Below are 16,904 nucleotides of genomic sequence, written 5' to 3'. Positions count from 1 at the left end.
TAATCTAGTTATGTGTATCTCTCTCTATTGCTCTCTCTCTATATTTTATATATATAATATTTTATTTAATTAATAATAAAAACCAAATATATTCCCATCTCACTTGTTTATTTTCACCAGGTAAACCAATATAACTGCACAAAATTTTAGAAGTAAACATTTCTGACATACAGAAACAAAACCCCAAAAAATTAGTGACCAATATAGCCACCTTTCTTTATGATGATCAGGTGAACAAGGGGGCCATGTCATTATTTTTTCATCTTTTAGACGTTTACTGGCCAGCCACACTGTGGAGTAGTTGGATGCATATGATGGAGCATTGTCCTGCATGAAGATCATGTTTTTCTTGTATGATACCGACTTCTTCCTGTACCACTGCTTGAGGAAGTTGTCTTCCAGAAACTGGCAGTAGGTCTGGGAGTTGAGCTTCACTCCATCTTCAACCCGAAAAGGTCCCACAAGTTCATCTTTGATGATACCAGCCCATACCAGTACCCCACCTCCACTTTGCTGGCGTCTGAGTCGGAGTGGAGCTCTCTGCCCTTTACTGATCCAGCCTCTGCCCATCCATCTGGCCCATCAAGAGTCACTCTCATTTCTGGGTGCAAAAACCTAAAAAAAACATCACTATGGGGAGATAAGGTATGCACACCAGTGACTATGTAAGGGGAATACATGAAATAGCAGAAACTGCTGTGTGAATACTGACTTGAAAAATCCAATAGCTATATGTAAGAGTGAAAATGTGAAAAATGGAACCTGCATTACTGCCATGAACATATGAATCAAGAGAAATTTAGCTACTGAATTGATCAATGCAATAGAGCCCCAACACTACGCCAAAGTATTTCTCTACGTTGGGGTCCCTAGCTTGTGTGTGTCCTCTCATGCAGTTAAAAACACTTACCGTGTATGGGAAGCTGAGACCCAGGCAATTTATGCGTATGATATGGATTGGCAATAGGTGTGGTTGGGGCGCACACACACACACACACACACACACACACACACACACACACACACACACACACACACACACACACACACACACACACACACACACACACACACACACACACACACACACGGTACGGAAAGTAATCAGGCCCCATTTAAATTTTTCACTTTAAGTTGGTTCCACTCCTTCATTGGAGTCCAGCTGTGTTAAATTAAACTGATAGGACTTGATTTGGAAAGGAACACACCCATCTATAGAAGGCCTCACAGCTCACAGTGCATGTCAGACCAAATGAGAATCATGAGATCAAAGGAACTGCCCAAGGAGCTCAGAGACAGAATTGTGGCAAGGCACAGATCTGGCCAAGGTTGCAAAAGAATTTCTGTAGTACTCAAGGTTCCTAAGAGCACAATGGCCTCCATAATCCTTAAAGGAGTTCTCCGGCATTAGCTTAAAAAAAAATTGCAGTTTATCTGTGGTGTATTGTCATATAAAACACCCCTACATTTTTTTTTTTTTTTTGTTTTGTAACTTTTGTTCCTCTTGAATTATCCCTTTATTCTATGCACCCAATATATTTACCTGCATCTCAACCAAATATGAAATCTTCCTATGCCAAACCTCAGTCAGAGCTGGCACCGCCTAGCCTCAGTGTCCAAACCCGCCTTCTGCCGGCCCTCTGCACACTCATTGGCTGTTAGTATTCTGCCCAGCACTAACCTCTCATCACTATAGCATTGGAAATAACAGCCCCATATAGGGCTCTGCACCCCACCACATAGGGCTATACAGACCCCACATAGCGCTCTGCATCCCCCCATACGGCGCTCTGCAACCCCACCCACGGTGCACTGCACCCCCCCACACATCGCTTTACACACCCCCACGCATCACTCTGCACCCCCCACACACATCGCTCTGCATCCCCCACACACATCATACTGCACCCCGCCACACATATCGCTCTGCATCGCCCCACACACATCGCTCTGCATCCCTCCACACATCGCTCTGCACCCCCCCACACACGTCGCTCTGCACCCCCCCACACACATCACTCTGCAGCCCATTATAGCCCCCACCGTGTAGGGAATACATACTGCCCTTTCCTCGGTCCCTGCCACTGCTCCTCATTCGCGCGCTGTCTGTGCTCATATCAGCACAGTAGTGACATCAATGCTGTACTGACCTGTCAGAGAGAACAGACAGTGGGACAGTGATGAGAAGCAGCGCAGCGCTCCCTCTCATCTGTGCTTTCAAATGTATACAGTCCTGAGCTGGGGGCCTGGTGCTGTTGGTGATACTGCGTGCAGCCACCTCCAGGCCTCTCCCCTAGCTCACGGGCCCCACAGCAGTGGCTGGGAGGTTGCAGGGAGAGTACGGAATGTGGGGAGGGTGCGGGGAAGGGAGGGTGGGGACTCCGGCGCACTGTACCTGCCCAGGGGTGCTACATGACGTCGGCTGTGATGCCCGTCTACAAGGTGAGCATAATCTCCTACCCCAGTTGATGTGACATCACAGGAAATAACAAAATCCTGGCAGGAACGGACACATAACCTTTCTAAGCCTGGGGAGAGGGGCTGACAGCAGGGAAGGTAGGTAGTTACTATCCACTTACCTGCCCCAATATAGCCCAAAAGTGAAATAATAAAAAGAAGCAAAATAACCCGGTTAACCCCTTTTTAAAAGGAAGAAGTTTGGGACCACCTCTTCCTAGACCTGGCTGTCCAGCCAAGCTGAGCAATCGTGGGAGAAGAGCCTTGGTGAGAGAGGTAAAGAAGAACCCTAAGATCACTGTGGCTGAGCTCTAGCGATGCAGTAGGGAGATGGGAGAAAGTTCCACAAAGTCAACTATCACTGCAGGCCTCCACCAGTCGGGCCTTTATGGCAGAGTGTCCTGATGAAAACCTCTCCTCCGTGCAAACCCTATAAAAGAGAACATAGAGTTTGCAAAAAAACACATGAAGGACTCCCAGATCATCCCTGGAGAGACCTGAAAATTGCTGTCCACCAATGTTCACCATCCAACCTGACAGAACTGGAGAGGATTTGCAAGGAAGAATGACAGAGGATCCCCAAATCCAGGTGTAAAAAGCTTGTTGCATCATTCCCAAGAAGACTCATGGCTGTACTAGCTCAAAAGGTGCTTCTACTCAAAACTGAGAAAAGGGTCTGAATACTTATGACCATGTGATATTTCAGTTTTTCTTTAAGAAATTTGCAAAAATTCTGTTTTTTTTTCTGTCAAGGTGGCTGCAGAGTGTACATTAATGAGAAAAAAAATGAACTTTTTGAATTTACCAAATACCTGCAATAAAACAGAGTGAAAAATTTAAAGGGAGTTCTGTTTTGTTTTTTTTTACTCTGACCCAGTGGTCCGCACAAAATCAGAGACGTTTTCTGTATTGATCCTAGTGTCGGATCAAACTCTGCAATGAAAGTCGTTTTTGAATTTGTGAAAAATTCGGACAGCACTCTGATGCCTTCCAAGTGCCATCCATTCTTCAGGGATTCTTTGATAAAACAATCTTAAAAAAAATGTTTTTTTTCTTTTTGGATCCAAGAAAAATCTGCTGAAGCGCTGAACAAACTTTGATGACAAGTTGATCAAAAACAATGCTAAAACTTAGTTTTTTTTGTGTAGGAGAAAAATCACTGTAGTCTGAATGAGTCTTTAGAAAGAAAGTCAGATAGAAGTCTAGATAAATAGAAGAAGAAAGTGCAATGTCTGGATATGACAGTTTGGAGTAATGGATGGATAGGAGTAGATAAATAGGAAAGATGGATAAGGAGATTAGATTGACATTTTTTCCATATTACAGATAAAATATTAATATTGATTTGTAAAATGGATGTTACAGTATATGATGTAAAATAAAAAAGGTTCCATATTTCTGATAACAACAAGTGATTTATATGGGGCGAGTATGTCAAAATGGAGCATGTGGAATATGTACAAATCTGAACAGTTTGTAGGAAATCGACCATATAGAGATCTGTGATGAGCTAGATAGAGTAACGTGGTCACGGTATTGTGACGCCTTCTGTCTGAAAAATATGTGCAGGAGGCCTTGTGACAAATTAGTGAGGATGAGGCCTTGTGAAAGAATAGTGAGCATGAGGCCTTGTGAATGAATAGCGAGCATGAGGCCTTGTGAATGAATAGCGAGCATGAGGCCTTGTGAAAGAATAGCGAGCATGAGGCCTTGTGAAAGAATAGCGAGGATGAGGCCTTGTGAAAGAATAGCGAGGATGAGGCCTTGTGAAAGAATAGCGAGGATGAGGCCTTGTGAATGAATAGCGAGGATGAGGCCTTGTGAATGAATAGCGAGGATGAGGCCTTGTGAATGAATAGCGAGCATGAGGCCTTGTGAAAGAATAGCGAGGATGAGGCCTTGTGAAAGAATAGCGAGCATGAGGCCTTGTGAAAGAATAGGGAGCATGAGGCCTTGTGAAAGAATAGCGAGGATGAGGCCTTGTGAAAGAATAGCGAGGATGAGGCCGTGTGAATGAATAGCGAGGATGAGGCCTTGTGAATGAATAGCGAGGATGAGGCCTTGTGAATGAATAGCGAGGATGAGGCCTTGTGAAAGAATAGCGAGGATGAGGCCTTGTGAATGAATAGCGAGGATGAGGCCTTGTGAATGAATAGCGAGGATGAGGCCTTGTGAATGAATAGCGAGGATGAGGCCTTGTGAATGAATAGCGAGGATGAGGCCTTGTGAATGAATAGCGAGCATGAGGCCTTGTGAATGAATAGCGAGCTTGAGGCCTTGTGAATAAATAGCGAGCATGAGGCCTTGTGAATGAATAGCGAGCTTGAGGCCTTGTGAATAAATAGCGAGCATGAGGCCTTGTGAATGAATAGCGAGCATGAGGCCTTGTGAAAGAATAGCGAGGATGAGGCCTTGTGAATGAATAGCGAGCATGAGGCCTTGTGAATGAATAGCGAGCATGAGGCCTTGTGAATGAATAGCGAGCTTGAGGCCTTGTGAATAAATAGCGAGCATGAGGCCTTGTGAATGAATAGCGAGCATGAGGCCTTGTGAAAGAATAGCGAGGATGAGGCCTTGTGAATGAATAGCGAGCATGAGGCCTTGTGAATGAATAGCGAGCATGAGGCCTTGTGAATGAATAGCGAGCTTGAGGCCTTGTGAATAAATAGCGAGCATGAGGCCTTGTGAATGAATAGCGAGCATGAGGCCTTGTGAAAGAATAGCGAGGATGAGGCCTTGTGAATGAATAGCGAGGATGAGGCCTTGTGAAAGAATAGCGAGCATGAGGCCTTGTGAATGAATAGCGAGGATGAGGCCTTGTGAATGAATAGTGAGGATGAGGCCTTGTGAATGAATAGTGAGGATGAGGCCTTGTGAAAGAATAGTGAGGATGAGGCCTTGTGAAAGAATAGCGAGCATGAGGCCTTGTGAAAGAATAGTGAGGATGAGGCCTTGTGAAAGAATAGTGAGGATGAGGCCTTGTGAAAGAATAGTGAGGATGAGGCCTTGTGAATGACTAGCGAGCATGAGGCCTTGTGAATGACTAGCGAGGATGAGGCCTTGTGAATGACTAGCGAGCATGAGGCCTTGTGAATGAATAGCGAGCTTGAGGCCTTGTGAATAAATAGCGAGCATGAGGCCTTGTGAATGAATAGCGAGCTTGAGGCCTTGTGAATAAATAGCGAGCATGAGGCCTTGTGAATGAATAGCGAGCATGAGGCCTTGTGAAAGAATAGCGAGGATGAGGCCTTGTGAATGAATAGCGAGCATGAGGCCTTGTGAATGAATAGCGAGCATGAGGCCTTGTGAATGAATAGCGAGCTTGAGGCCTTGTGAATAAATAGCGAGCATGAGGCCTTGTGAATGAATAGCGAGCATGAGGCCTTGTGAAAGAATAGCGAGGATGAGGCCTTGTGAATGAATAGCGAGCATGAGGCCTTGTGAATGAATAGCGAGCATGAGGCCTTGTGAATGAATAGCGAGCTTGAGGCCTTGTGAATAAATAGCGAGCATGAGGCCTTGTGAATGAATAGCGAGCATGAGGCCTTGTGAAAGAATAGCGAGGATGAGGCCTTGTGAATGAATAGCGAGGATGAGGCCTTGTGAAAGAATAGCGAGCATGAGGCCTTGTGAATGAATAGCGAGGATGAGGCCTTGTGAATGAATAGTGAGGATGAGGCCTTGTGAATGAATAGTGAGGATGAGGCCTTGTGAAAGAATAGTGAGGATGAGGCCTTGTGAAAGAATAGCGAGCATGAGGCCTTGTGAAAGAATAGCGAGGATGAGGCCTTGTGAAAGAATAGTGAGGATGAGGCCTTGTGAAAGAATAGTGAGGATGAGGCCTTGTGAATGACTAGCGAGCATGAGGCCTTGTGAATGACTAGCGAGGATGAGGCCTTGTGAATGACTAGCGAGCATGAGGCCTTGTGAAAGAATAGCGAGGATGAGGCCTTGTGAAAGAATAGCGGGGATGAGGCCTTGTGGTGATGTCTTGCATGATTGTCACTTCATTAACCCTGTAGTACTGGATTGTGACTTGGATTGTGACAATAAGTGATTCTTAATGGATCGTTTGTATTTTCTGTTGATTATATTTAGTGCTCCACATTTCAGTGTATTTTAGAGGTGCTTCACACACAGCGAGATCGCTGCCGAGATCGCTGCTGAGTCACGCTTTTTGTGACGCAGCAGTGACCTCATTAGCGATCTCGCTGTGTGTGACACTGAGCAGCGATCTGGCCCCTGCTGCGAGATCGCTGCTCGTTACACACAGCCCTGGTTCGTTTTCTTCAAAGGCGCTCTCCCGCTGTGACACACAGATCGCTGTGTGTGACAGCGAGAGAGCGACAAATGAAGCGAGCAGGGAGCAGGAGCCGGCGTCTGGCAGCTGCGGTAAGCTGTAACCAGGGTAAACATCGGGTAACCAAGGTGGTTACCCGATATTTACCTTAGTTACCAGCCTCCGCCGCTCTCACGCTGCCTGTGCTGCCGGCTCCGGCTCTCTGCACATGTAGCTGCTGTACACATCGGGTTAATTAACCCGATGTGTACTGTAGCTAGGAGAGCAAGGAGCCAGCGCTCAGTGTGCGCGGCTCCCTGCACACGCTAAGCTAAGCGGTGTGCGCTGGTAACTAATGTAAACATTGGGTAACCATACCCGATGTTTACCTTAGTTACCAGTGTCCGCAGCTTCCAGACGCCGGCTCCGTGCAAGCGCAGCGTCGCTTGCACGTCGCTGCTGGCTGGGGGCTGGTCACTGGTCGCTGGTGAGATCTGCCTGTTTGACAGCTCACCAGCGACCATGTAGCGATGCAGCAGCGATCCTGACCAGGTCAGATCGCTGGTCGGATCGCTGCTGCATCGCTAAAGTGTGAAGGTACCCTTAGATGTTACCAGTATGTGGTAAATACTGCCCATCTATCTCCTATTTCTCTGTGTTAGATCTTGCATAACTCTACATAGCTATATATTTACTGAACATATGACATTTAGACTGCATTACTCCTATATAGAATATATTTATATAAATGAAGGTACTTTGCGCACAAATGGGCCGATTCCTGTGAGCCCACCAGCTGCAACAAGGCGACCTCTCTCTGGTAGGACCCCAAGCCTAATATTTAACAGACATGACTCTCCCAGGCTAAAAGCCTACAAATTTAAAGCATCACTCCAGTGTTTTTTATTTATTGCACCACCGGAGTGATGCTTTAAATCTAAGACCTCTGCCCCTTGTATTATACCCCCTTCCTGCGGCTTCACCTAGTTTCCGCAGCTTCGGTGGATGTCCGGGGATTTGTGATCTGTACACTTCTCCATTGTTTCTTGGAGTTCGCAAGAATGAAAAGAAGAAAAAAAAAAAAGACAGAAACCAAAAACATGCCAAAAAGCAGATATGAAAACAAGAAAAAAAAAAAAAGTGTGCACCAGATTCACAACTCGGTACAAGTCTAAGAGCCTCATTGTGCCTCTCGGCACAGCACTGGGGCTCAGTGGTTAGCACTGCAGTCTTGCAGCGCTGGGGTCCTGGGTTTAAACCCCACCAAGGACAACATCTGCAAGGCGTTTGTATGTTCTCCCCGTGTTTGCGTGGGTTTCCTCCTAGTTCTTCGGTTTCCTCCCACACTCCAAAGACATACGGATAGGGGATTTAGATTGTGAGCCCCAATGGGGACAGTATTACTGATGTATGCAAAGCGCTGCTGTGGAATTAATGGCACTATATAATTGAATAAATATTATTATTATTATTATTGACTTAGATTGGGAGCTTGTGACGTAAGTTCTGGCCATTCAGAAGTTAGTGTCACAAAATGGTGCCACAAGACCGGACGGTCGTTGGTAACAGGTGAAGCTGTCGTAAAGAGAGTATAAGTTAGGGGGCATAGATTTAAAGCAAAACTCCAGCTGTGAACCCATCCCCCCCCCCACACACACAAACCGCTGGAGTGGTGCTTTAAGTCAGGTCGTATCCTTCACAAATTAAGAACAGCCTTCGGCCTGTGACTGATACCAGTATATGGTTCGGGTGTCTGTTTTTAACACATGCGTGCAAAACGGACGTGTGAATGAGGCTTATGACTGATGGAAGGAACTGAACTAATATGGAGGCAGACACCACCACAAACACTATACTACAAACTATATTGCAAAAAATAACCAGCACTTCTCAACATTAATTTGTACTTTATAGATGTTACCAGCATGTGATAAAGATTATCTACCTATCTCGTATACATTGCCTTATCTATTTATGTAATTATTCATCCATCCATCTTAGTATATAATTTAGACACACACGCACACACACACACACACACACTGTCAGGATGTGTGCCCTGGATCTGCAAGCAAATGGGCCAGTTTTACAAGGCTGTAATCCGGTATTGCCTTGATGGAAAAAGAACTTGTGAACACGTGTGTATGAATGGAATCATTCCACAGTTAATGGGAGATTTATGACTGATAAAATCTGTACAGAACAGCAAGTGGTGGAGATTGTGTTTTTATTTTAATACGAGAGCCAAGTCTTGCATTAGGACGATGTTGAAGCCAGTGCAGAAAATAAACGGCACCCAAGGGACAGAGGAGCATTCTGTTAGGTTGAAGGGCCTTTAATAATGGCTACCCTAATAGCATAGAGTATGTGTACTGTATGTATGTGTATACACATACATACACTTACTTGCACACACACACACACATGTATGTGTGTATATACATCTAGTGTGTGTGTATGTAGTATATATATATATATATATATATATATATATATTTTTTATATATATATATATTTTACATATATTATATTAGATTATATATATATATGTGTCTGTAGATATATAATCTATATTTATATAATGTGTATGTGTGCGTATATATATATATATATATATATATATATATATATATAATATTATATTACATACACGCGCGCGCACACACACACTAAATGTATATATACACATATATATATATATATATATATATATATATATAGATATATATATCTATATCTCTATCTCTCTCTCTATATAGATAGAGATATAGATATATATATATATATATATATATATATATATATATATATATATATATATCTCTATGTCTGTGTGTGTGTATGTGTATACAGTATAATGTATGTGTATATATATACATATGTGTGTGTAAATATATTTATACACATGTGTGAGCGGTAATCTTGTCCCCTGATTCCATAAATCACATACAGTGACACAGACCGGTTGCGATGTGTCGCCATTACCACTTTTGATAGGCGACTTTTTTTTTAAGTGAAAAGATAAGTTTGCTGAGTGACTTTTTTTTCCAAATTCACTTAACGAAAGCCCATAAACTATTCTGTGAGTTTAACAACCACAAGCAGCCGAGGACGAGATTACATCTTTCTCTCCAATCGCAACAGCAGATAAAATATACATCTCCAATCTCGCCGTAGTGATTGATACATGGCCGCCTCCTTATTTCCCCCCAGAAGCCGCACTCCAAATCTTCATAACACAATAAAACAAATGTGAAATTATGGCTGGAAATATTTTGTGAGTAACTTTCATAGGTGTATATATCAGCTGGTTTGTATCTCGCCTATAAACACGACATTATGAAGATTTGCGCTCTGCAATTTTTTATTATTTTTTTTTTACCCACTCCAGGTTTAACTCCTTCCTTCTTGTTATATAAAGCAATTATTGTATTTTGGGTAAGTGGGGAAATAATATACAAACTGGCTAAATTCTTCATTGCGTTTCTTAGTAGGAGATGAATTATTTGGGTCGTCTGCCGCTGTTTCCAGCGTCTGGTTGGACATATTATGGCAGAGAAGCGAGTGCATTGTTTAGTGGTAATGCTCCGTAACGTGGAGACGGAGGTGAATGACTTCAGCTCTTCTACACTAGATGGCAGCTTCGTCTTATCTTTTCGGTTCAGCTCGTGAACATGATGGAACAGGAAAGGCCATCAGTGTTTAGTCTGCACTCAAATGGTCTCTGTATGACCAGTGCAGACCCCATGGACTTCCTGGAACATGTGTTAGCAATTTAGCTGCAGACATTTCTTTCTTTGTTTTTACTGCCTGGCTCTTTGAGAAAGTGTTGGTGCTGGGTTATGGGCTGTCTGGATCATGTCAGAGGCCATGGGGATCAAGTTCATGTGACAGGCTAGACTGAGGAAGGATGAAGTTCGAGGAGGTAAGAAAACTGACCCTGCCTTTCTGCAGCAACAAGTCACTTGGCTGTCTGTGGTGTAAAGCCAAAACGACTGGGCGTTTTTACTTCTAATACAGCTGAACAAACAAAACACTTTGCCTATTTTACTTTTTCATATTTCATCACTAATAGTGCATTCCTCAAAAAATGTATTCTGATACTCCATCATTTTTAAACATCCCTCCGTTATTTCTTTTTCTTTTTTTTTTTTTTTTTTCTCCTAGCCCCATCCAGGCGAGGGGACATGGAAATCCTAATATACTGTATGATCCACTGGATATCTGGAAAATTACCCTGGGAGCAGAGCTTAAAGGACTATTCTACTATCCTGGCCTCCAAAACAAAGTATGAGTTAAAAAAATAAAATATAAATATTATCTATATGCTGCAAGAGTGATAATAATAGAACCAAAAATAAAAACACACTGGCAATTGCAAAGTAATATTTTTCTTCCATCCTTTTATTTATGATATAAGTACATGAAGTTTTCACTGCGGGTAATTTATTTGTTCTTATTCACATATTTTCCTGTAATTTTTCTTATACACAAAAAAAAGAGAGAAAAAAAACTATATGTGAACAAGCCTTTGCACAGCATTGATGCATTGCATAGGGAGCTCAATTTGAGCCATTATAAAGTATAAGCGATCTTACATAGTGATGCTAAACTGAAATATATTACACATAGTTTTTGTAGTAGATTTTTCTCAAAATATGGCTACATTATTATGGCCGAAAAACATTTAAACTTTTTCAGAGGTATCGTAAGGGAGAAAAAAAAAAAAACAAAACCTGAAAAAAGGTTGTGGTGATTTTTGTGGAAATTAGAAATGGTTCTGAGTAGTGATGAGCGAGTACTACCATGCTTAGGTGCACAGTACTTCTACCAGTTAGAGATGATAAAGCACTACCATGCATGGTACTTGCAACAGTTAGTGATAAGCGAGCACTACCATGCTCGGGTGCTCAGTACTCGTAACAGTTAGTGATAAGCGAGCACTACCATGCTCGGGTGCTCAGTACTCGTAACAGTTAGTGATAAGCGAGTACTACCATGCCCAGGTGCTCGGTACTCGTAACGGTTAGTGATAAGCGAGCACTACCATGCTCGGGTGCTCGGTACTCGTAACGGTTAGTGATAAGCGAGCACTACCATGCTCGGGTGCTCGGTACTCGTTACGGTTATTGATAAGCGAGCACTACCATGCTCGCGTGCTCGGTACACTTTACGGTTAGTGATAAGCGAGCACTACCATGCTCGGGTGCTCTGTACTCGTTACGGTTAGTGATGAGCAAGTACTACCATAGTCGAGTGCTCGGTACTCGTAATGGTTAGTGATAAGCGAGCACTACCATACTTTGGTGCTCTGTACTTATAATGAGCAGTTGTTTGTTTGGACGGGCTCGACTCATGTACTGATTATAATGGAAGTGAAAGGGGAACTTGAGCATTTTTCCGGAAGATTTCCCAGAAAAATGTCCAAGTTACTCATTTACTTCCATTATGCTCGGGTACTCAAGTCATGCCCATTCGAGTATCCAATTGCTCGTTATGAGCACCGAGCATCTGAGCATGATAGTGTTGCTTATCGTTAAATGTTATAAACACTGAGCACCCGAGCATGGTAGTGCTCGCTCATCACTAACTGTTGCGAGTATCGAGCACCCCAGCATGGTAGTGCTCAATCATCACTAACTGTTGCGAGTATCGAGCACCCGAGCATGGTAGTGCTCACTCATCACTAACTGTTGCGAGTATCGAGCACCCGAGCATGGTAGTGCTCACTCATCACTAACTGTTGCGAGTATCGAGCACCCGAGCATGGTACTGCTCACTCATCACTAACTGTTGCGAGTATCGAGCACCCGAGCATGGTAGTGCTCGCTCATCACTTACTGTTGCGAGTATCGAGCACCCGAGCATGGTAGTGCTCGCTCATCACTAACTGTTGCGAGTATCGAGCACCCGAGCATGGTAGTGCTCACTCATCACTTACTGTTGCGAGTATCGAGCACCCGATCATGGTAGTGCTCACTCATCACTTACTGTTGCGAGTATCGAGCACCCGAGCATGGTAGTGCTCACTCATCACTTACTGTTGCGAGTATCGAGCACCCGATCATGGTAGTGCTCGCTCTTCACCACTTAGAGTGAAATGGAAGTTAGTGATTCTAATAAGTACAGAGCTTGTTATTTTTAGAATCACTTTGTACCAATATACTTTACATATTACCCACTCTTTTCCATAAATACTTGTGTGCATTGCTGTCTAATGCATTACTAGTAATATAGTCTCTACTCTATCATTCTTCCCATTCTGAGAATACTTAGAATTAGGAGTTAAATATTTTAGCATTGCTGAAAGAGCCACAAGTCACCTCAATGTCAAGGGTTTATTCACACTGCAACAATTTACAGCAGTTTTTTTTTTGTTTTTTTGTTTTGAGTGACCCTGCATATAACATGCCAGAAGAAGCACTCAAAAGAACGGTCCTATTTGTGTCAATGGAAAATCTCCTTGTTGTTTATGTATTCAGGTTTCTGCGACTCTTTAAAACCCTGTTTAAGGGCTCATGCACACGTAACTGCAGAATATTCTGCAGCGATTTGACAGCACATGTGCGCTTCAAATCGCTGCAGAAACACTGCGTAATGAATGCAGTATTTTTGTTAAAAAAAAGCCGATTTCCTGCGCTCTGGCTGCTGCCCCCACCATACACCGAGTGGGAGCTGCATCCAGAACGCAGGAATAATTGACATGCTGCTTTTATGAACGCACGGATTTGGGGCAAAATTTTAGCACCCAAATAGCTGCGTTCATAACAGCAACGTGCGCACGTATCATGCACAATCTACATAGATTGTGCAGGGGATGCAGGACGCATGTATTTACGCTGCAGTGCTATACGCAGAGTAAATGCATGCAATTCGGCAACGTGCACATGAGCCCTAAAACACAAGATGTGTCCATTTTGCAGTCGTTTTTGGCTTGGAAGACCGTACATACTATGCATTAAATGTTTATGGGAAGGCTAATTAGATGCCAGAGAGTCTTTTTGCATATCATGTAAATGTTCTCGCTAAAAAAATCACGAGTGTTTTATTCATTGTTTAAAGAATTTTAAAAAAATCAGACAAATGCCAATAAAACGATGCCCCCCCCCCCCCACTCCTCCAATATACTGAGATGTCAGCAAAGTACCTCAGGAAACACCTAAAAAATGGTAAAAAAAAAAAAAAAAAAAGCCACACCTAGACTTATAAGTTGCCAAGAAACCCCAGGAAGAATTCCTGACGCTTTTTTAATTTGAAAAAAAAAACCCCCAAAAAACATTTTTTGACTGCTGGAAAAAAACGCAGCGTGATCATACACATAAGGCTATGTGCGCACTGTGCGTTTTTTTTTTTTTGTGACCACAAAAATGCAGCGTTTTTGTGTGTTTTTGGCCGCAAAAAAACGCGCCCGTGGTAAAAACGCATGCGCTGTTGCGCGTTTTTGTTCGTTTTTTGCTGTGTTATTGTTGCTTAGTTTTTTCCAATGCATTGCATGGGTGAAAAACGCTTGCAAACGCAGAAATAATTGGCATGTTGCATCTTTGTGGTTACCACAAAGACGCACTTAAAAGAAAACTACTCTGTGCGGACAGCAAAAATGTAAACTCATTGACTTTGCTGGGGAAGGAGAGTCATGCAGTTTTTAGACCAAAAACGTACCTGAAAAACCGCAGCGTGCGCACATAGCCTAAGAGTGCTAAAATATTAATGATACCTACTCAATGCTTGTAATTGCTGCATTTAGCAAGAAATCACACAAGGTAATGCAGCCGAGGCAGAACATTATCTGAAGGGGAACAACCCCTTTTAATCCGCTTTTACATGTAGTGGGGGTGGCGGGGGGCTGTAGCCATAGCCAATGATGATAGTTGTACTTACCTTCCTAATATCAGTTGCTGTGTCTTGCCACTAAACTACATAGTCAAGACTGTACGTACACCGGCAAATGTGCATGAAGGAGGATACACTGTACCATGGATAGTTCTGCCGAATTGCGGTCCACATGAGTGCGTTACCGGTCCTCTAAGCAGTTATTTCCGAGACTTCTGCCCCTTATATACTACGCTGAGCAACAGATGGATGCAAGGGCTGGTAAAAATAATTAAAACTTCAAATTAACAATATTTAAAGTACTTTGTCAAGAAAGTGTAAAAATTAATAGACGGGCCCAAACTTGAAAGATTTAACCTTTTTTTTCTTTTTTCCTATTGTTGTTTATATGGCTTTAAAAAATGGTAATCTCAACATTAAATGCACTGAGTTAGAAGAATCAGAACGACTCCTTCTGCTTTGCTCTTATTATGTATGAATTTAAGCCTCTTACCATGAATAATACATATATGAATATAAAAGTGAATATCATTGGAAAAAGGATAAAGAACGCACAAAAACGGAACACACTGAACAATTCCCTTTAAACAGCGCTCCATTTTATATACCAGTTCAGTGCCAAGGCTGACAGTTTTAGAAACCCTCCATTTGCTTTGTAATCACAATATTAATCTCTTGTACAAGGAGGATACTAGAGCTGTGGAAGATGGAAGAATATTGGCAAAGACTAATAGGAGACCTCTTGACCGTATTCCACTGCCAAATCTATTTATGAAGGAAATGTATATATATCCTCAGTTTTTACACTCTTACACAAGCTATCATTTGTGTGCCGCTCATCATCTGGTCTCCGCACAATGATTGGTTGCATTATTTTTTTTTTTTTTCATTATACCTCTGTAAAGAAAACAAAATCCAGTGTAGACGATTTGCACCTCGGAGAAATGTCTGCCCCCCTCGGGCTCTGGGGGAGCTGTAAATTGTGGAACATTTCCTGTTAAATTATAATTACTACAGGCAGATGAAAAAAAAAAGTTCCAGCCCAGGATCCAGAATAGTGTAACTGCGTATGATCCTACGGCTGTTATGGGGCCAACTACAATGTGAGTGCCTAATAAGCTAACCCCTTTTTCTGCACCGTGCACTTCTATACCACAGGGGTAAAGAGGGATAACAAGGCTTAGGTGTGCTACATTTTGATTTATACTATGTATACTATATAATTTGAATTATACTATAATTGTACTATGTACAATTATTAATGCAAAAGCTAAAAAAAAGACTAATCCAATTCTGGTTTTTTTTTTTCTACTTTCTCAATCCTTCTTGTCTATTATAAAGTTCCTTTTTCTACATATTTTTTAGAACCGCTTACATAGTTAGTTACTTAGGCTGAAAAAAGACCTAGGTCCATCTAGTTCAACCTTCCTCCACCAATTCTATATTTTGTCCCTAAAGCCAGCTTTACAGGTTGCAATTTCGCATACGATATCTTATGCGATTTGCAATGCCCCCATCGTATGTGTGGCACGTTCAATTTGTTGAACGTGCCGCACAAACGATTAACCCCCGTCACACATACTTACACGTCCATATGACCTCGATGTGGGCGGCGAACGTCCAGTTCCTGGAGTGGGAGGGACGTTCGGCGTCACATTGACGTCACGCAGCAGCCGGCCAATAGAAGCAGAGGGGCGTAAACATCCCGCCCACCTCCTTCCTTCCGTATTGACGGCAGAAGCCGCGTGACGCAGGTAAGATCTGTTCATCGTTCCCGGGGTGTCACACACTGCGATGTGTGCTGCCTCGGGAACATTGAACAACCTCACGTTCAATTTTTAGCAATTGAACGACGTGCATGCGATGAACGTTTTAACATTTAATCGCACATAGCTGTCACAAGCTACAATATAACTTACGATGCCAGATGTGCGTCACTTACGACATGACCCCACCGACATATTGTAAGATATATTGTAGCGTGTAAAGCCCGCTTTACTCGTAACTAGAATACTCAAGTCCTTCTCCTGTTCTGTAGTCCCGAGTTTACTTCCATTTAATGTATACGTAGTTATAGGATTATTCCATCCTCCGTCTTGTTTAAAGATATCATTTCTCTATTCTTAGTAGATGGAGTAATTTCCTTCATATGTTTGGATGGTGGCTATAAGTGAGGCATTATGTTTTATATCAAAGCAAAAACTTCATTTGGTCAGTAAGGGTACATGCCCATGATCAGGACCCGCTGTGTTCTGGATGCGGTGGGCCCTGACCTGTGAGGCTGCGAGTCTCCTCTGCAGGAGAACGCAGCTGCTAATGTCCACCATCCGGGCTTGGG

The 16,904-nt window shown here is 42.8% G+C and overlaps 1 protein-coding gene across 2 annotated transcripts in view; it reads left to right on the top strand.

Annotated features, from left to right (window-relative positions):
* Positions 1-16,904, top strand: part of VRK2 (VRK serine/threonine kinase 2) — a 148,222-nt gene that overhangs the window by 85,258 nt on the left and 46,060 nt on the right. For both annotated transcript variants that reach the window (XM_075339369.1, XM_075339368.1), the window contains exon 9: positions 10,904-11,024. In XM_075339369.1, coding sequence (XP_075195484.1) covers positions 10,904-11,024 — 121 coding nt within the window. The remainder of the gene's footprint in view (positions 1-10,903; positions 11,025-16,904) is intronic.

The sequence above is a fragment of the Anomaloglossus baeobatrachus genome, chromosome 3 (genome assembly GCF_048569485.1).
Source record: "Anomaloglossus baeobatrachus isolate aAnoBae1 chromosome 3, aAnoBae1.hap1, whole genome shotgun sequence".
Classification (NCBI taxonomy): domain Eukaryota; kingdom Metazoa; phylum Chordata; class Amphibia; order Anura; family Aromobatidae; genus Anomaloglossus; species Anomaloglossus baeobatrachus.
This window is presented reverse-complemented; position numbering and strand designations above follow the sequence as displayed.